The sequence below is a fragment of the Balaenoptera borealis genome (assembly GCF_965194805.1).
Source record: "Balaenoptera borealis genome assembly, chromosome: 5".
NCBI classification, from domain to species: domain Eukaryota; kingdom Metazoa; phylum Chordata; class Mammalia; order Artiodactyla; family Balaenopteridae; genus Balaenoptera; species Balaenoptera borealis.
In genome coordinates, this window is record NC_138862.1 from 42,152,870 (window position 1) to 42,170,082 (window position 17,213).

Below are 17,213 nucleotides of genomic sequence, written 5' to 3' on the forward strand. Positions count from 1 at the left end.
ATAATTAAAATTAGATTATTCTTAATGCAAATTGTATACTTCATTTCTCTTCTTGGCAATATACCTCTTGAATATATTTCACTGTCAATAAATAATATTTGTTTTTACTTTTAGCTGTTTAATATATTCTATTTTCTAGTTGTATCATTTTTTAAACCAAATCCTAATTAGTGGGCAAATTATTATTATATCTATTTTTTTTTTTAATTATTAGCACCTTTAATTATTGTTTATTTATTTATTTGTTTGGCTGTGTTGGGTCTTCGTTTCTGTGCGAGGGCTTCCTCTAGTTGTGGCGAGCGGGGGCCACTCTTCATCGCGGTGCACGGGCCTCTCACTATCATGGCCTCTCTTGTTGCAGAGCACAGGCTCCAGACGCGCAGGCTCAGTAGTTGTGGCTCACGGGCCCAGTTGCTCCGCGGCATGTGGGATCTTCCCAGACCAGGGCTCGAACCCGTGTCCCCTGCATTGGCAGGCAGATTCTCAACCACTGCGCCACCAGGGAAGCCCTATATCTATTTTTTCAAGATATTTTACAAATGTGTAAATGATACATCTGCATTCATAATTGTTTGAATCTGATGATTTCCCTCTAATATATTCCTAAAAGTAGATTTTCTGTGTTAAAGAGTCTGTGCCTACTTTAAAAGCACATTTCAATACACTCCTAATAAAATTAGATATTATCGTTATTTTTAATATTTACTTACTAATTGTGAGGAATTTTATCTGTTAATTTGCATTCCTTTGATTCAAAGTGCATTTGATTATTCCTTCTTATGTTTTTTGGCAAATTTCTTTGACATATTATTATTTTAGAGAAATTTTTTTTTATGGAAGAAATTTTTAAAAATAAAAATATGATAATCATGGCTAATGATACTACTCAAAAATAACCAGTTTTAACATTTTAATTTTATCTTTCCATAATATTTTTCTATCCATTTTCATATAAAAAATATTTTCAGTTCTGCATATGGTGAAAAAAAAAATCCTGATATGTATACTGATATAAAAAATGATTTCCACTTAATAAATCCAGTATTTTCTTTATATATAAATTCAGTCTCATTTTGTAATCTGCCCTTTTTAACATGAAATATAAAATACAGAATTTTCTGGATGATGAAATATTCTTTTTACAGTATTATTAAATAACATATAGTAGTCCATTTTATTCATGTACATAATTTATTTAGCCAATGTACTATTAACTGGGTAGAATTCTAATGTTTTGCTATTATTAGCAATACTTTGATGTACATCTTGATATATAATTCATGCCTTTCTATCATTACCTCTTCAGGATAAATTTCTAGAAAATTGGTGAGTCAAAATATGGACAAATATGTGAAGATTTTGGTACATGAATTGCTTAATTGTTTTCCATATAGTTTGTTATCACTTTTCATTTTTAGTGACAATATATAAATGAGGCCATATCATTATACTCTCACTAGCCAAGAGAATGAGCAGTTTTTTAAAAAGACATTCAGCTTCTGCTGCTTTCTTCTTGTTTAATTATAAGAGTTTATTCCTGATTAAACAAACAAACAAACAAGCAAACAAAAATTCTCATTCTTTTTAGAAGTCATCAACCTCAATAACTCTATTAACAGCCACTAAGGTTGTCACATGGCAACTATATCTCACTCTGAGAAAGAGCTCAATATGCAAGACTGAGTAAAGCCACAGTGATAGAAACACAGAAAGAAGCTCTGTGTGTCAGATATATCCCTAGACGTGTTGATTTAGAAGTTGGAACTCTCCTAATGGCTTTTACCCTTGTTTGCATTTCCCGTTTTCAGGTATACTCTATAGCAGATTACCTTTGTTCATGAATCTAAGTGTTTTTAGAAACTGTGTTCTGCATAAAAATGTTGCTGTTCTTAAGAACACAGTTCATTAGATTAAGAGCAAGAGAAATTTAAGAAAATTGTATACCTTGCAGCTAGTTGAATTAAGTTTAGAACAGTGACTATTCCTACATAGCTCTGAAAACTTGATAAAATTACAAAACTTGGGTATCTTGATAGTGCTTTTTAGTGCTCTTTCTCTGATAATAACCAGAAAAATTAGTCAGCCAACATTCTTCAGCAAAGCATTTTTTATGACTAAATTATTACTCCAGGGGACAACATATGCAACAGATGATAATATATAATATTTGTTGTCTGGAAGAGAATGTTTTTTATTCCACTCACTGTTACTCTGCATTCTAAAGATATTCTTCATAACCTTCTACTACTATTTGAGCTATTAACACACTCCATGAAAAGTATTCTTGCTAGCATTATCTCTGTTACAAAAATCACCTTATTCAAGAAATATTTCCAGTTCTCATAGAAAGTATTTGGGGGAAAAGGCCTTTATTTGAGATATTCTATTTTTCGGTAATTCATTCAGGTTCTAATCTCTCTTTTCTTTAAATGAGCTCATCCTTGTTCTCAATACTAGTCTTAATTTCTACTGTTGGGGAGAAAGAATTTTTCTCTACCCTTCAAAGCTTCTTTTAGCTGGTCTAATAATCAAATCAACATGAGACATTAACAGGAGAAAAGCAAATTTAATTTCGTATGCATGGAATCTCACATATATGAGAGGGTCAAAGACAGAAAGGTAAAATGAGGTATATATGCCATCTTGAGCTAAGGAGTGGGAAAGAGGGCCTGAGACTTCAAAGGGGAGGAAAGTAATTCACAAGTTGATAAGAAGAGTAGATGTTGGGTAATTAGATGTTTGCCCTGCCATACAGATGGGCCACTCAGATGAAATTTATCTCTGGTAATAATTCTCATTCTGGGAAAGGATCCTCCCTTTTTTTCTTCGCTTCTGTACGAGGGCTCTCTAGCTGTGGCAAGCGGGGGCCACTCTTCATCGCGGTGCGCGGGCCTCTCACTGTCGCGGCCTCTCTTGTTGCGGAGCACAGGCTCCAGACGCACAGGCTCAGTAGTTGTGGCTCACAGGCCCAGCTGCTCCGCGGCATGTGGGATCTTCCCAGACCAGGGCTCGAACCCGTGTCCCCCGAACTGGCAGGCAGATTCTCAACCACTGCGCCACCAGGGAAGCCCCATTTTTATTTTTATTTTTATTTTTATTTTTATTGAGACGGGGTGAAGGTGGAGAAGTTTTAAATTCTTCTAGGTAGTTAAGGGAGAGGCAGAAGCTTCTCTTGAAGGAGCAGGGTCTTGATTGCCTTTGGCTCAAAAAAATTCATATGCCAAAGTGGCACATTTTGGGGAGGTTACTTCTGAACTCTTGCACTAGGATACTCCAAGAAACAATTTCTCTTGTAGAAACTTGAAAGATTCATTCGAATCTACATCATCTGCTCTCTGGAGACTATATACGGTTAACTTTCGGAGCTTCATTTATACTGATTGTTACTTTGTCAGGACTAAGGAGTCGACAAGATTATTTCAACCTTAGTAGAATGATGTTGATGTGTCAAAATTCCTCTTTAGCCTTTGTGAAATAAAAGTGCAATAGGATCTTTGCATTTATGCTTCATTCCCAGAAGATTCTTAAAAGCCACACTAACCAAACAGGCTCATTCACTACCAATAAATTGCTGATTAGAGTTCTTCAGTGTTCATCCTTGTATTTTCTTGGAACTCCTCAAAATGTCTGTGGGAGTCCTGACTTCCTTCTGAGAAGCTATAATTTGCATCTGCATTTCTAGACTAATTTAGACATCTTTGATTTAATTTCCCATAATAAGCCTTGTTCGGTACAATAATTTTATAATTTACCCTAAAATATGAGGTATGGTTATAAAGTAATAGGACTTCTATTTTGTTTTCTAAACAAAGACACTGAAACAATGAAATAAGTGTTGTCATACTAAGCTGTCTTTTTTGGAATGTGTACTTACTGCAGGAACACTGCTATTGTCCAAAATGTTTGGGGAATTCCTCTTTCGAAATTATCTTTAAAACTAGATCGTAAATGATACTATCACTCAAAATTGTTTAGGCATATAGTATTTTGGGAAGCAGACCTGACTAAGATAAAATCTGTGGTTTCAATAAGCTTATAGTTAATAAATAAGGAAAGTAGTACATTGTTGTAAAGTCTGGTTTTTTTTCTAGCCAAAAACACGATTATTCAGCTTAGACATCCACCTTATTTATTCGAATTAGCATGCTATGATTATGGTTATTTCAGAAAAACAAGTTCACCATTTAAAATAGTGTGCCAAGGCATTCTTTTTGGATAGACACATTCTTGTTAATCTGCTTTACCAGTCATGTTATTTTAATCACAGTTAACACATTTCAGAAATTAGCAGTCAGTGCCTCAACGCATTATACTTTTCCGATTGCTCCTCTGAAAGTTGTTGCCTTTAGATAGAGGGTAATTGCACTAAGAAATCATGAGAGACATTTGATTCAATGCCACTGAATGAATGTAGGGTGTCTGCTGTTCTCATTTTTAAAACACCTCCGTGGTTGACAGGCAGGGTAGAAGAGTGAAATAGAAATTATATCCACTAATTCTGTATTTAAAGATTCTTAAACTGGAGGGGACATCTGAGGAGTTGAGAAAACCCTTAGCCTTACAACTTAAAACAATGTATCAGACATTTTCTCCTGCTGCTTTTGATACTGTCTTAAGTGTACTCTGAGTTTTCCTTCCTTATATCCTCAATAGTATGCCTGAAAGGAAAGAGTCAGCTGAGATAATAATATACACTTTTTTGTGTTTTCCATAAGAATATTGGGTAGGAAATTGGAATTTTTTTTCAATACACACTTTTAGTTATTTCTCTTGATTTCTCACTGCTTGAGTTATACGGACATTCCAAACACTGACACTTTTTATTATACAATATTATTATGCATCCTGTAACCTTTAGAAAATTCGACTGTACATTCATGAGATGATGAGAATGAGAAAGGTGTAAAGTTTTAGTATTACTATGAAAATAGTTCAGTCTTGCAGACCCCCTGAAATGCTCTTGAGGACCCCCAGAAATGCTTGGATAACACTTTGAGAACCACTGTTATAGATACTTTTTGAGGAAAATAACACCTTAAAAACTAAATAAATATTTGAGTAGTTATTAAATGATATAAAATCTGACTTATGATATAGTATTATGTGATATAACATGTTTTGAAGAAAGGTCTTGAAAGCATACCTGCGGCTGCATACCTAAGGTTGCAAACCATCATAAAAGGCCCTGGATTTTACTTGGGATGGATATGATTGGAGCATTTAGCTCTGCAAAATTAAAACATCAGAGAATTTTTGTTGTTGAGAAAAACAAACAAAAAAATGGATTACCTCTCTTTACTTATACATCATGTGAATTTCAGAGTATAATTATGGCATGTTTCCCATTTTTTTGGACTGAACTACTGATTTGCTCTATTTTATAATATCAGAAGCATGGTATTATTGGTGAGAACTGTTTTCTACCGAATAATTTTTCAATCTTTTTCTTATGAAATTCCACTTTTGATAAGTTAGCATTTTTATGTGTGTATGAATACATATATTATGTTTGTATGTTGAAATAGATGAGATGCAAAATTCCAAGATGATAGTGGTCAATTTGCTGTTTTAAACAGGATCAAGTTAAAGAAAATATAGACTTTTATCTAATTTATATGCTGTGTCTCGTAAAGTCAATCCTGTTCTCAAGTCCCCAAATTCATTTTAGGGGTATAATTACCACATAAACTGACTGGGAAATTTAAGAAAACCAAATGATGTGTTCTTGGTTACATTCTTCATTATTAGTATTTTTCTTTTTATTCCTGTTATGGAGATGCATACTGAGTAATTGCCAAGTGGATTTTTATATTGAATGAAAAAAGTTCTGTCTTGTGTCACATTGCCCTATGGCCAATTAACACCTATTTAATTTTTAGAAGATAAAACCAAATGAAAAGTTATTAAAGGCATTATGTGTTAAGTAATAGGATAAAGAAATCTTATTTTACATAATAACTTATTCTATTTTTTTTCTCTGTGAGTCTGCCAAGTTGATGCCAGAAATATTCTACTACTGCTTTGTCTTGTCTAATTTCATCTGCAAGACAAGAAAAAACAAGGGGCTAAAGCAAGTGATTAAAAGCTAAGTGGTTGAATACTCTGGTTCAGGATAACTCCACTTGAAGAATATAAATATTAGAAAACATGAACCTTAGTTCTGTAGAATTCTCAAGGACTAAAAACTATGCATACCAAAAACTTGTGTGATATAAAAAGAGAATAATAGTATTTTGATAAGTAGTGTATGTCATATGTAATTTACACATGAATGAAAAAAATCAATAAGTAAATATCTAATCAGTGGCCTTCATATAGTAATGTATTTTAAGCTTGGACCCAAAATAAATAATGTCAATATTTTCTAGTCTCTTAGGATCACTACATAGCTTCTGTCTTATGTAGCTTCACAAAGTAAAGCTATATATCCCCAAATCAGAAAACTCTAGAAGATTTTATAATCTCAGTTAATGGTGCACCAAAGTTTAATGAGGGATCAAATACTTTCTAGCCACCCATTTCAGAGAGATGGATAGCACGAACATTTCAACATGTGAAAATAATCCATCCAGATTTATGTGGAGAAAAATCACAACTATAATTTTGGAGTGATACACAAGAGTGAGGAGGTTCTATGTAAATATATTACACACAGTCTCTAGCAGGAACAGTTTTCTCTGCAGTGCATCATTCATTCACTCATTCATTCAACAAATATTTGAGTGTCTACAATATACTAGGCACTGTTCTCAGACCTGAGGACCCAGGGATAAAAACAAAGCCCTGACTCTGTGAGCTTACATTCTAGTGTGGTATTTCACATAATAAACAAACAGGTAAAGATATAGCAAGGCAGAGAAATAAGATGAAGAACGTGGACAGTGTGAGGGAGATGCTACTGTAGATAGGACGATCAGAGAGTGTTTCTCTGATAAAATGACATTAGAACAGAGAATTAGTGAGAGTGAAGAAGAAAATAATGTAAATATTGAGGTTAATAGGCCAGATTCATTTGCTTTAACTGTTTTTCAATTCAATGGAATAATTTTAATAATTTCTTTTATTGCAACAGGCTCACTTTGCAAGAAGACAAATTAAGTAGTCAGATTAATGATATAACTCAGACGAAAAAACAAGCAAATAGTGACTGGTCCAGTCTGTAGTGTTGAGCCCTGGAAGCTTAGTAAAAATCACTAACTAAAATTATTTCCAGTTGACTTGTGAATATCCCACATTTCAATTTTGTGATGACACATTGCCTGAAGCTTTTCCCATGTACCCTGAAGCCACTGACCAGCCCCAGCTGCTCCGGCACTGGGAGAGACAGCAGTCATTATTTCCCAAACCAATCTTACCACTTGATGCCTGGAATGGCTAATAATTTGATTCATTCCTGTCCTATGACCCTTTTTCAACTATAGTTTTACATGTCATGGTTCAGGCCCACTCCCATGATATTTTCCCTTTCATTTGCTAGCCATTGCTCTGGAACTGCCCCCGTATTTCAAGCAATTTTTACCCAACATAGACATACAAGGAAACCATTGCCATGATGTCTAGTCAGAATTGTCAGCAGATATTTATGAGATTCTCAAACTATCATGTCATCTTTCCTAATTTTTCAGTTATCAATATTAATAAAACCAAGCCTACCCAAGTTATGCACCTTTTTGCTTAATTACTAGAATGAATCTAATACTTCTGTTTCATTATTTTTATTGTAAATATATAGTATTCCTGCTATATTGGATAGGTCTTTCTGACTTATTTACTTATCAATATGGCTTTTTTGGAAAATTGTGTTCAGAGTGCTAAAAATTCACTTTCAAATGAATTTCTGTAACCTTTAAAAAATAAAGTAGGAATTCAATATATGTAAAACACAAGGTTTAACATTTAAAACCTCTTTGAACTTTGAAAAGAGCTGTACCCATATTAGGCTGTATGTTTAGTCTTATCCCTAAATTTTTTCATTGTTTTTGTTGAAGATATACATTATACATCAGATGACCTAATTTTATATTGTATTATTTGAGTCAGAAAGTAACAGAAAAGTTATTTGTATTTTACTTCCTGGATAGCCATAGAGTTACTTAGAATAAAAGGTGAAGACTTTTAAGAAATTCTTAAGCGTCTCATGTAATGTTGAAAAATTTCAAAAGTTCAAAGTATTGGCTTTTGCTACCTGAGAGATCATCTGTCTCTGATCTCTTGTGGCAGTCAACATCTGCTGGAACAATTCTCTCAATGGCTTTTAGATTTGAACTACTGGGAATTAGAACAGATGCTTCCCCTGGGAGTCTTCTTGGCTTGCCCTTCACCTTGTTGTCTACTGTTGTCTGCAGTGAACGAAGTTTACTTCCTGACGATAGATCCTAAATCCTTTAGTCAAATGATTTATCTCTATAGTTCCACTTCTAACCTGAGAAGCCAATATTTGCCTCCAGGTTAAACACTCAATTACTCCGGGTTTACTAAGATAAACTCTCCGAAGTCCTTTGTCACTCTAACTATGACCTGACAGAGCTCACAGGCAGGCAATGTGAAATACGGATCAGCAAAGCATTTCCTAAATCAGTAAGGAGAGATTTGTGTATATAATCAGAGAAAAATTGGGGCAGACATAAGATACTAGGTCTCAATGTCCAGAGATTTCAACAATTACAATCCTTTTCTTTAGAACTCAAGACTTGAAGTCCCCTAACCCACAGCAAATGAGCTGACTTCAGTTAAGCACCTGAAAAATTCAGGGCTTTTAGCCAAATGTCTCATTTAAACTGTCTAAATTCATTAAGTTTAGAGAACTGAATTGCAGGGTCTTCCAAGAACATTTTACTTTGTGATTCCTACTCTAACTGCTGTTTCTGGACAAAGTGAACAAGGTTTTGTACTACTTTACTCCTGGATTAGAGTTTAGCAATTACATAATGCCTCTGCCCAGAGAATCCCTAGTATCTTTACTTGTGCCCTTTTATTCTCCTTTAACTTTTCTGTAAGAATTCTATGGAAGGAAATCCAGATATTATAGCCAATAGATATGCAGTTTAGTCCAAGGTTAGGATCATCTTTGGACTAAACAAGAGTCCAAAATAATTAACATTAAAAATGTCAGCATCCTTGATATTTCTGTAGGTTTAAGATAGAAATTTGAAAGTTGAAAGAGCAAATGTTTATAAGTTAGCACAGCTGTTAGAGATAGATGAAACTGAATATAAAATCAAGTTTTATGTTTCCCATGACCCTCAGTTTATGAATGATAAGATATCTGCACAGAGAGGCCAGGAAACGACAAAAAAATAGATAATACAGTCAAAGCTAAGCCTAGAAATGACAACTCCTAATTCCTACTAAACTTAAGAATCCAAATGGAACATGTGACTGTAAATCCCCCTGCACCCCCAATTACTGACTGTCATAGATGTGACATCAGCACTGGGAGGAACTGGCTCTGGGTTTGGCATTGCAAATATGGGGAACAAGCATTAGCTTCCGATTCTGTTGGGTTTGAACTGGAGGTCCCTCTGCAATTGAAGTTTTAGAAACACTCCATATGCTGTGAATCTGGGCTTGCTCCAGGCAATTGGAGACGTTTCTCAAATATGTAAATATCTGGGACGCTTACATACAGACATAGAGACCACCTTAAGTAAATGCTTCATTTTATGATCTGTTAAAATATTGTAAAAATCACATCTTCATAAATTATTTTTAGAGTAAGTATCTGGCGCTTTACTTTTCTGAATCCCTAGGAGCATTTTACCAACCAAAACTTCAATTGCCAACTGATTTCAAAGTTTTAGCTCATTAATAACAGTTGTATTAGAATAGTTTTACTATGGCAAGAAGGCAGTATACCAAACGACACCATTTGTCTCATCAAATCCAAATTTTTGGATAGCTCATTGAAGGATATGTTTGGCAGTTTTTTGAAAAGCATCTACAATTTTTAAATGCCCCCTACACATATAAACTGAAAAAGCAATTTCTGAATGTGAAAAAGAAGAAGAAAATATAAGTCAAGCAATGTTGGCTTAAATTTGTTGGGGTGGGAGGTGGGGAAGGAAGAGGAATTTTTGTGGTCCAATCAGAAGCAGAAGTATAAATAAATTCTGCAATACATTACTTGTAGGAAATTTAATGAGTCAGTCTCTTGTATATTCAATTTATTTTATTTTGATAGTCTCAGATCTACAGATGCTCAGCTTGAAGGCAGAGAGAGTTATCATGAAGTGTGACTAAAGTAAAATTTATGGGCCCCAGTTTCTTCTTTCACCCTTATTTCAGAACCAAATTGAGCCCTCAAGGTCTCTTATCCAATGTCTCACTATGTCAATGATATTTATGTTTTGTAGCCGTAGATAGCATTTGCTCTTGTAGGAAAAACCTATTTCTTACCAAAAATTTTGGTTATTGATGCTTCCATCTAACAAAGAAATTGATGCTTAATTTAAGTTTTCCTAGCAATAGAAAATTATCCCTGTTTCAAAAAAATTAAAGGGAGGAAGCAAGAGAGAAAGAAGAAAAGAAAAGAAAACAAAAAATAAAGGGAAAAATCTCAAAGAGATGCTATTATATTTACCAAAATCCACATATCAGAAGATTAGCTCTAATGAACTCGGCCCTTTTTTAGACTAGAACAGGAGTGAAAGTATCCATGGAAAGTGTGCTAATGGTTAAAAGAAAGAAAGAATTCCACTTAGTCTACATAAAATCCAGTTAAATCCTGGACCTCTTTGAATCATTTTCCCTTGCTGATCAGGATTTGTCACAAACAATCTAAAGCAGTAGTTCTCGAACAGGGATGATTTTGCTCCCTAGGGGATATTTGATATTGTCTGGAGATATTTCGGCTGTCACAATTGGAAGGATGCTGATGTAATCTAGTGGGTAGAGGCCAGGGATGCTAGTAAACATACTTCAATACACAGGACAGCCCCTACAGCAAAGAATTAATCTGGTGTAAAATGTCAATAGTGCTACTATATAGAGACCTTGTTCTAAAGTTACCCAACAGGTATAAAGAATGTGGAAAGAATGAGAGAGTGGGGATCAAATATCTCTCTCAGGTACTTATAATTTCTTCTGTCTACACTGGACTGCAAGTTGCAGGGGATAATGTGGAATACATTGCCATTTGTGAAAAATTTTGCAACAGACTAGCCATCTGCCAACAGGTCTCCTAGAATGTTGAACTTCGGGATAGCAAACATAATGTAACAAATAGTACACCTTTTTATTCTTGTTAAATTTTATTCTCATTTGCTTTTGATATAACACTTAAAGTTATCGTTCTTTTCCACTCAAAGATTTAAATATTAAACATGATCACTTTACTTTTGATATTTTGATTGCATTTATTAAAATGTCATGGGTGTAAACTCGTGAATAGACATTCACCTAGCAGATAAATATGTCATATATTTTCAGCCAGCATGTGAGTATTACTTATGCATAATTATTTTTATGTTTTAACATTTTACTTAGCCTCATCCTACAAAGGAATGGAGTAATATTAATGTGCATAGATTAAAAATATTTATTAAATTTTTGGTGGTGTTCAGCCTCTCATAGCCTTATGATTTCAAATGATAGTTTGGGCACACTTATTTTATTTATGGCAATATATAGGACAAAAGCAACTACTCGAATTTATTTTCCTAGTTTTGAATACAAAGAATTTGAAACTACAATGTTGAATTTAAAGAGTCTGTGATAATAGGTACACTCACCCTGCCTCAAACTCTATAATAATATTATGAGCTCGGAATCTCTCCTGTAGTTTGATTTTGAATTAAGCATGTACTACGAATATGTTGGTTTATTTTTCTCTCATTTGAACCAGAGTGACTGGTTGTTTACTGATCATGGAAAAAGTAAAAAAAATTATAAAACTCTTCTTACTCTTATGTATTTTTAGCAACGAATGATAAATTTGAATAGTACTTTGTAGTTGGCAATGAGCTTTCCCTTATATCTTCATTTAATAAATTCTTTACATGAATAGTAAAAGTGTGCTAACTATTTGAAGGGAATTGGAATGGAAGAAAGGGCAAAACATTTATTGAGTACTCTATTAAAGATTAGACACTTTATTTGTTGCTTTATGTATATTATAAATCTATTGCCAATGACAAAAAATCCCTAAATAATAATGAATAATCCTCAGTCATCTTTATTCTCTTCCTCATCCAGTGATGGATGGTGTCATTTACAAGATGGCTGGCTAGGGGCAGTAGGAGAGTCTTGAATATGATTATCACTTCATTCTCAGAGCAAAACCAATCAGTCTAAAACACCTGGAAGCAGATAATGAAAGTCATCTAATGAGAAAGCTAAATGTTCCAGGGTTAAAATTCTAGGGTCAAAAGCTAATTACCTAGGGATTCCAATAACAGTATTGAGTAAAGACAAATAATACTTGTTCATTTACACTTTCTTCTAAATAAAGAGTTCAAATTAGCCTCAATTGTTCATTTAGAATGAGTTGTATGGATATCATATGGGAAAATATAAATTAAGAGTCTTCTTCTTGTAATTAAAATAAATATATTTACTTTTAAGTATATGAACTCACTAAACAGTGACCTGGAACAGAGCCCAGCTACTAAGAAAAGGACTAATACACTAAAAGGTTGATCAATGGAAAGTTCTAGGTAAGGAAACATTTAATTTTGCAAACTCGCTTAGTTGTTGAGCTGGTTGAATGCCACTTATTCACTCATTATGTGTTCAGAATAACATGTTTGGAATAAAATGAGAAAAAAATCAAAATCTCCCCCTTCCTTATGCTTTCCTACAAGGGCGGCAACTCAAGCTTTGATGCAGCGAGGAGCCAGAGGGAAGCTTAGATTAAAAACCTGAATAACAAACTAGTAAAAAGGCTATAACCTGCATTTCCCAAGCCAGCAAATATTGTAGTGGAAGGCTTTTGTCATTTCACAGGTGACTGCAGTGTCAAAGCCATAATATTTTGTTAAGAATTAGTGTGATTAAAGTTTAAGATAATGTAAGAATTATTAGATCAGTCAGTGAGTTTCAAAAATTGTTATATTGGAAAATTTGAAGTTGTTATTCCAATAATTGGGTCTGTGTATGTGTGAATTCGTCAGACTGCAGCAATTACAAAACACATCAGTAAGAGCAGAATTCAACATGTAAGTGTTTTGATTAAAATAATTTACCATACATTTTCCCAAACACATTTCCTTTTTGTGTGGGTTTTAAACAATGTTTTAACAAGATTTACACAGCAAATAGACAGCATTTGATAGGAAAATTGTTCTGGAAATAATTTGCTTGAATCTGTAACCATGTACTTCATTAGAAAACACACTGCACAGGTCTTAGTCAAGAATTGAAAGAGTGAAGCTCCCGCTAAAGAGATGGGCCTGGCTATAGCATCAGAGGTCCCTCCAATGGCATTTATGTCTGTATGCAGAGCCACCAGTGAAGAGATTCTCTTTCCAAGCTCCTTCGACATAGGTGTGGCTATGTCCTTCCTAAAAACAAATAAATTTTTAAAAAACCATTTTTCAGTATTTCACTATTTTTAGACATTTTATTAAAATATGCTCAATGTCAAGGCTGTTCTCTCTGGAAAACAGGGATAAAGCACTGAAGATGAAACAACTTTAGCATGTACCATTGTAATCCTGGTTGAGTAAAACACAAAAAATGGGCTTATTGTTCATGGTTGTCATCAATCTATTGGTTTTGGGTTTTTTTCCTAATGTCTGTATTTTTATTTCAGGGGATCTTGATAAGGTGACACGTATCTGTGCCTTATATTTTCTAAATAGATGCAAAGTTTTCAACATGGAAAGGACTTTCTTTCTTCCTTTATCTCTCTCTCTCTCTCTTTCTTTTTTTCTTTTAGTGCCATTTTTCTGCTTTTAGTAATTTGTTTCTGGGCAAAGGAAAGGAAATGGCAAAGTGTCTGTAGCAGAGATAAGACATTCAGCTGAGATTTTAAAGTATCATCTTTTCTTTGCCCCATGAGTACAATTTGTTTGACTTCTGTTAATTCTCAGAGTTCTTTAAAAGGGAAAGAATGTGTGCCCAATGATTCCATTTGGCATCCTGAATAGATTTATAATAGTTAAATATCATATGTGTAGTTCTGTTTTTATCACAATTATGGGGTAGTATTTGAAATCTTGATTCCTTAAAACCCAAATCTGGACTCTGCAGGTGTAATTAAGTTAATTTGGTTTTTGTTAAATGTTATTATTATTAACATTGAATATGTTGGTAAAGAAAGGGCAATATTAGGCTAGGAAAAAGACTCTCCAAATTTAAATTTGAAAAAGTATGTTTTAAATTTTTGTTGAAAAAAAATACAAACTATAAAGAAGAGAATGAATGAGTGAGTGTAAGTGAGAGAGAAAAGAAAGGGGCAACTTCTAAGACCATATGCCCTCTCATCTCCATAGAGTTTTCTATTCTGTTTTTCTGGTTCTGGACAATCTTTACGCCAGTGCACGTTGAGCTCTGTAGTGTTTCCCACCAACTCCCAAAACTCTCTTGGTCTAGCTACCATCTCTCCAACCTGATTTTGCTGCACTGGTATAAATCATGGATGACCCTTAGGTTGGTAGCTTCTCAAGAAGGCTGTGCTCAGTCCTCCTTTTTGTGCTCACCTCTCTACAGTTTCATGCATCCTTCAAAACCCAGTGTAAGCCCAACCTCCTTCAAAGATCTCCTGGCAGTACTCTTTCTGAATAGCTCACTTGTGTGAAAACATCTAAGAGAAGTGTCAAGTTTACTGAGATAGTTCCAATCACATATATCACTCTCCTCTACGGGATAACACTGGCTCAATGTACCTGTGATTAAATCCCAATTTGACCTTTTCCCATCCTCTCCTACTGCATGCCTCCACACTCTCTGTAGTATTATCACACTGGAAACTGTTTTTCCAGAACATATATTTTCCTCCTCTGTGCTTTGATTTATGCTATTTCCCTCAGAGTGTGGGACTATTAAACTAATGTTTCTTGAGGCTTTACTGTGTGCCAGGAACTATGCTAGAGATTTTACTGAAATTTGTCATTTAGCCTCACAACAATGCTATGAACCAGCACTGTTACTTTCCCAAATAACAGATGAGGAAATTCAGGCATAATAAGGTTTAATAATTTACCTCCCAAGTTGCCAATCCATTTCTCTAAAGCAATATATTGTCACCCTTGAACATTACTTAAGAACCAGTGAAGTGCTATGAGGTACAATGTCAATAGAACACACTTTGATGAATATTGCATAAAATTTTGATGATGTGAATTCTTTGGAACATCCATCCCTTTTTTTGTTGTATCAAAAATTGATGTATCTTATGAGGCTCAATTCATATGTGACCTCCTCAGATTCTCTAGCCGAGAATCTGGGCTCTATGCTCTGCGGCACAGCAGTCTCCACTACTATCTTCCTACTCAATGGAGGCAGGGTCTGCAGTTCTAAAAAGCCCCAGCATCACCTGGAGCTTTTTAGAAATGCAGACCCTGCCTATATTCTGGAACTACTGAATCAGAATTTCCATTTTAATCAGAGTGAGCCCAAGATGATTCATATGCATTGTACAGTTTGAGAAGCAAAGTGTTAGATACTTATTTCTTTCTGCATTTAGTTATTTCCAACAACTAATTATCACTCCTATTTGCTTGATGTTTCTCAAACAGAAGGACCAGTGTGTTATTTATATTTGTCTCACCCAAAGTGACTAGCATAATACTTCCCATATGGTTGCTACTCAGCACATCTTTATTAAATGTATTTATTAAACTGAGAGCAAATTCTATGGGAGTTATACCTTTATATCTCCCATAACTCATAGAAGCAATATTCTCCTCTAGACTATAAGTTTTCAGAATGTAATTATTATATCTTTCTAGCTCATATGGTGCTTACCTAGTACATGGAGGGTACTTCAGTGGTTAATGATAGAGTGAGGCACTGAGTAAATTAATTAAGATGATTGATTAATGTATTTGAAGAGAGGTTTTTTAGATGTATAATTTTATTTTGAATTTATTTAATTAACAAATACCTTTAAGAACTTAGGAGTATCAAGGAGTGGTGTAAGTTCCTTACAAATATTAACTTAATTCACATTCTGCTCTAAGGTTGTTTGTTCATGCATAAATCTATGTTAAATCAATAAAGGTTGATTTGAGATACCTCATTCAATTCTAATATATAATATATCTACTTCAAGTTGTTTTGCTACAGATGACTGATAAATGTGCCATAATTGACATAAAATGTCAACATTTTAGCAATTTTCAAATGTTTTTTTCTTTTCATCATTTCAAACTCTTCCCAAATTGATTGAGAAAATATTGCAGTAAATAGTATGCCACTCACTCCTTGGTATTAAAATAGAAGAATATCAAGATCTATCAGAAGAAACCCGCATTCCATTTCAGAAAAGAAATACCCTGACAAATTCAGTCAGATTTCAGATAGTAATGTATATTATATGTTTTAGTCATTGATCATGTATGTATATATGATTTTATATTCCAAGGGAGGGAAGATCCCAATCCGGTGGACATCACCAGAAGCTATAGCCTACCGCAAATTCACATCAGCCAGTGACGTATGGAGTTATGGGATTGTTCTCTGGGAGGTGATGTCCTATGGAGAGAGACCATACTGGGAGATGTCCAATCAGGATGTAAGTATTTGTAGTCTATGAGTTATGGGTTCGGATTAAGAGATCAAGCTGTGCAAGGAAGTGGAACATAATGAAACCAGGTGGCTCCCTGTTTGTGACATTGAAGCAGAATACTTAGAAGAAATGAAATTGCTTCCAAATCTTGTAAAGATATCAAATGAGTTGCTCTGAAGGATTTACATTTTTCCCTCAAGCCCGGGTTTAGAAATGAGACAAAGTGAAGACATTTGTAATAAAATTTTATAAAATAAGTGCCTGACAAGATAGCCAATAGATATCAGGGAATGTTTGAAGTATTTTTGCTACAAAATTGTTTCAATGTAACATTAGTAAGATACACATGTCTGCCATCCTTTGCAGACTTAATTAATGCATCTGGGCCAACGTTTTGTTTACTTAAATATAGTATTTCCCAAAGTCAGACAAAACAACCAATCACTAGCATGTTGTTTCTCATAATGTATTAAACTTGCACATGAATTTAGTTATACAAATTGAAGTCTCTGGATAGAGAAAATAATCTTTAACTTTCTATTAC

At 34.2% G+C, this 17,213-nt stretch overlaps 1 protein-coding gene across 3 annotated transcripts in view; it reads left to right on the forward strand.

Moving 5' to 3' along the window:
- EPHA3 (EPH receptor A3) overlaps positions 1–17,213 on the forward strand; it is a 378,027-nt gene that overhangs the window by 334,692 nt on the left and 26,122 nt on the right. For all 3 annotated transcript variants that reach the window (XM_082392423.1, XM_082392424.1, XM_082392425.1), the window contains one exon: positions 16,526–16,675. In XM_082392423.1, the coding sequence (XP_082248549.1) occupies positions 16,526–16,675 (150 nt within the window). The remainder of the gene's footprint in view (positions 1–16,525; positions 16,676–17,213) is intronic.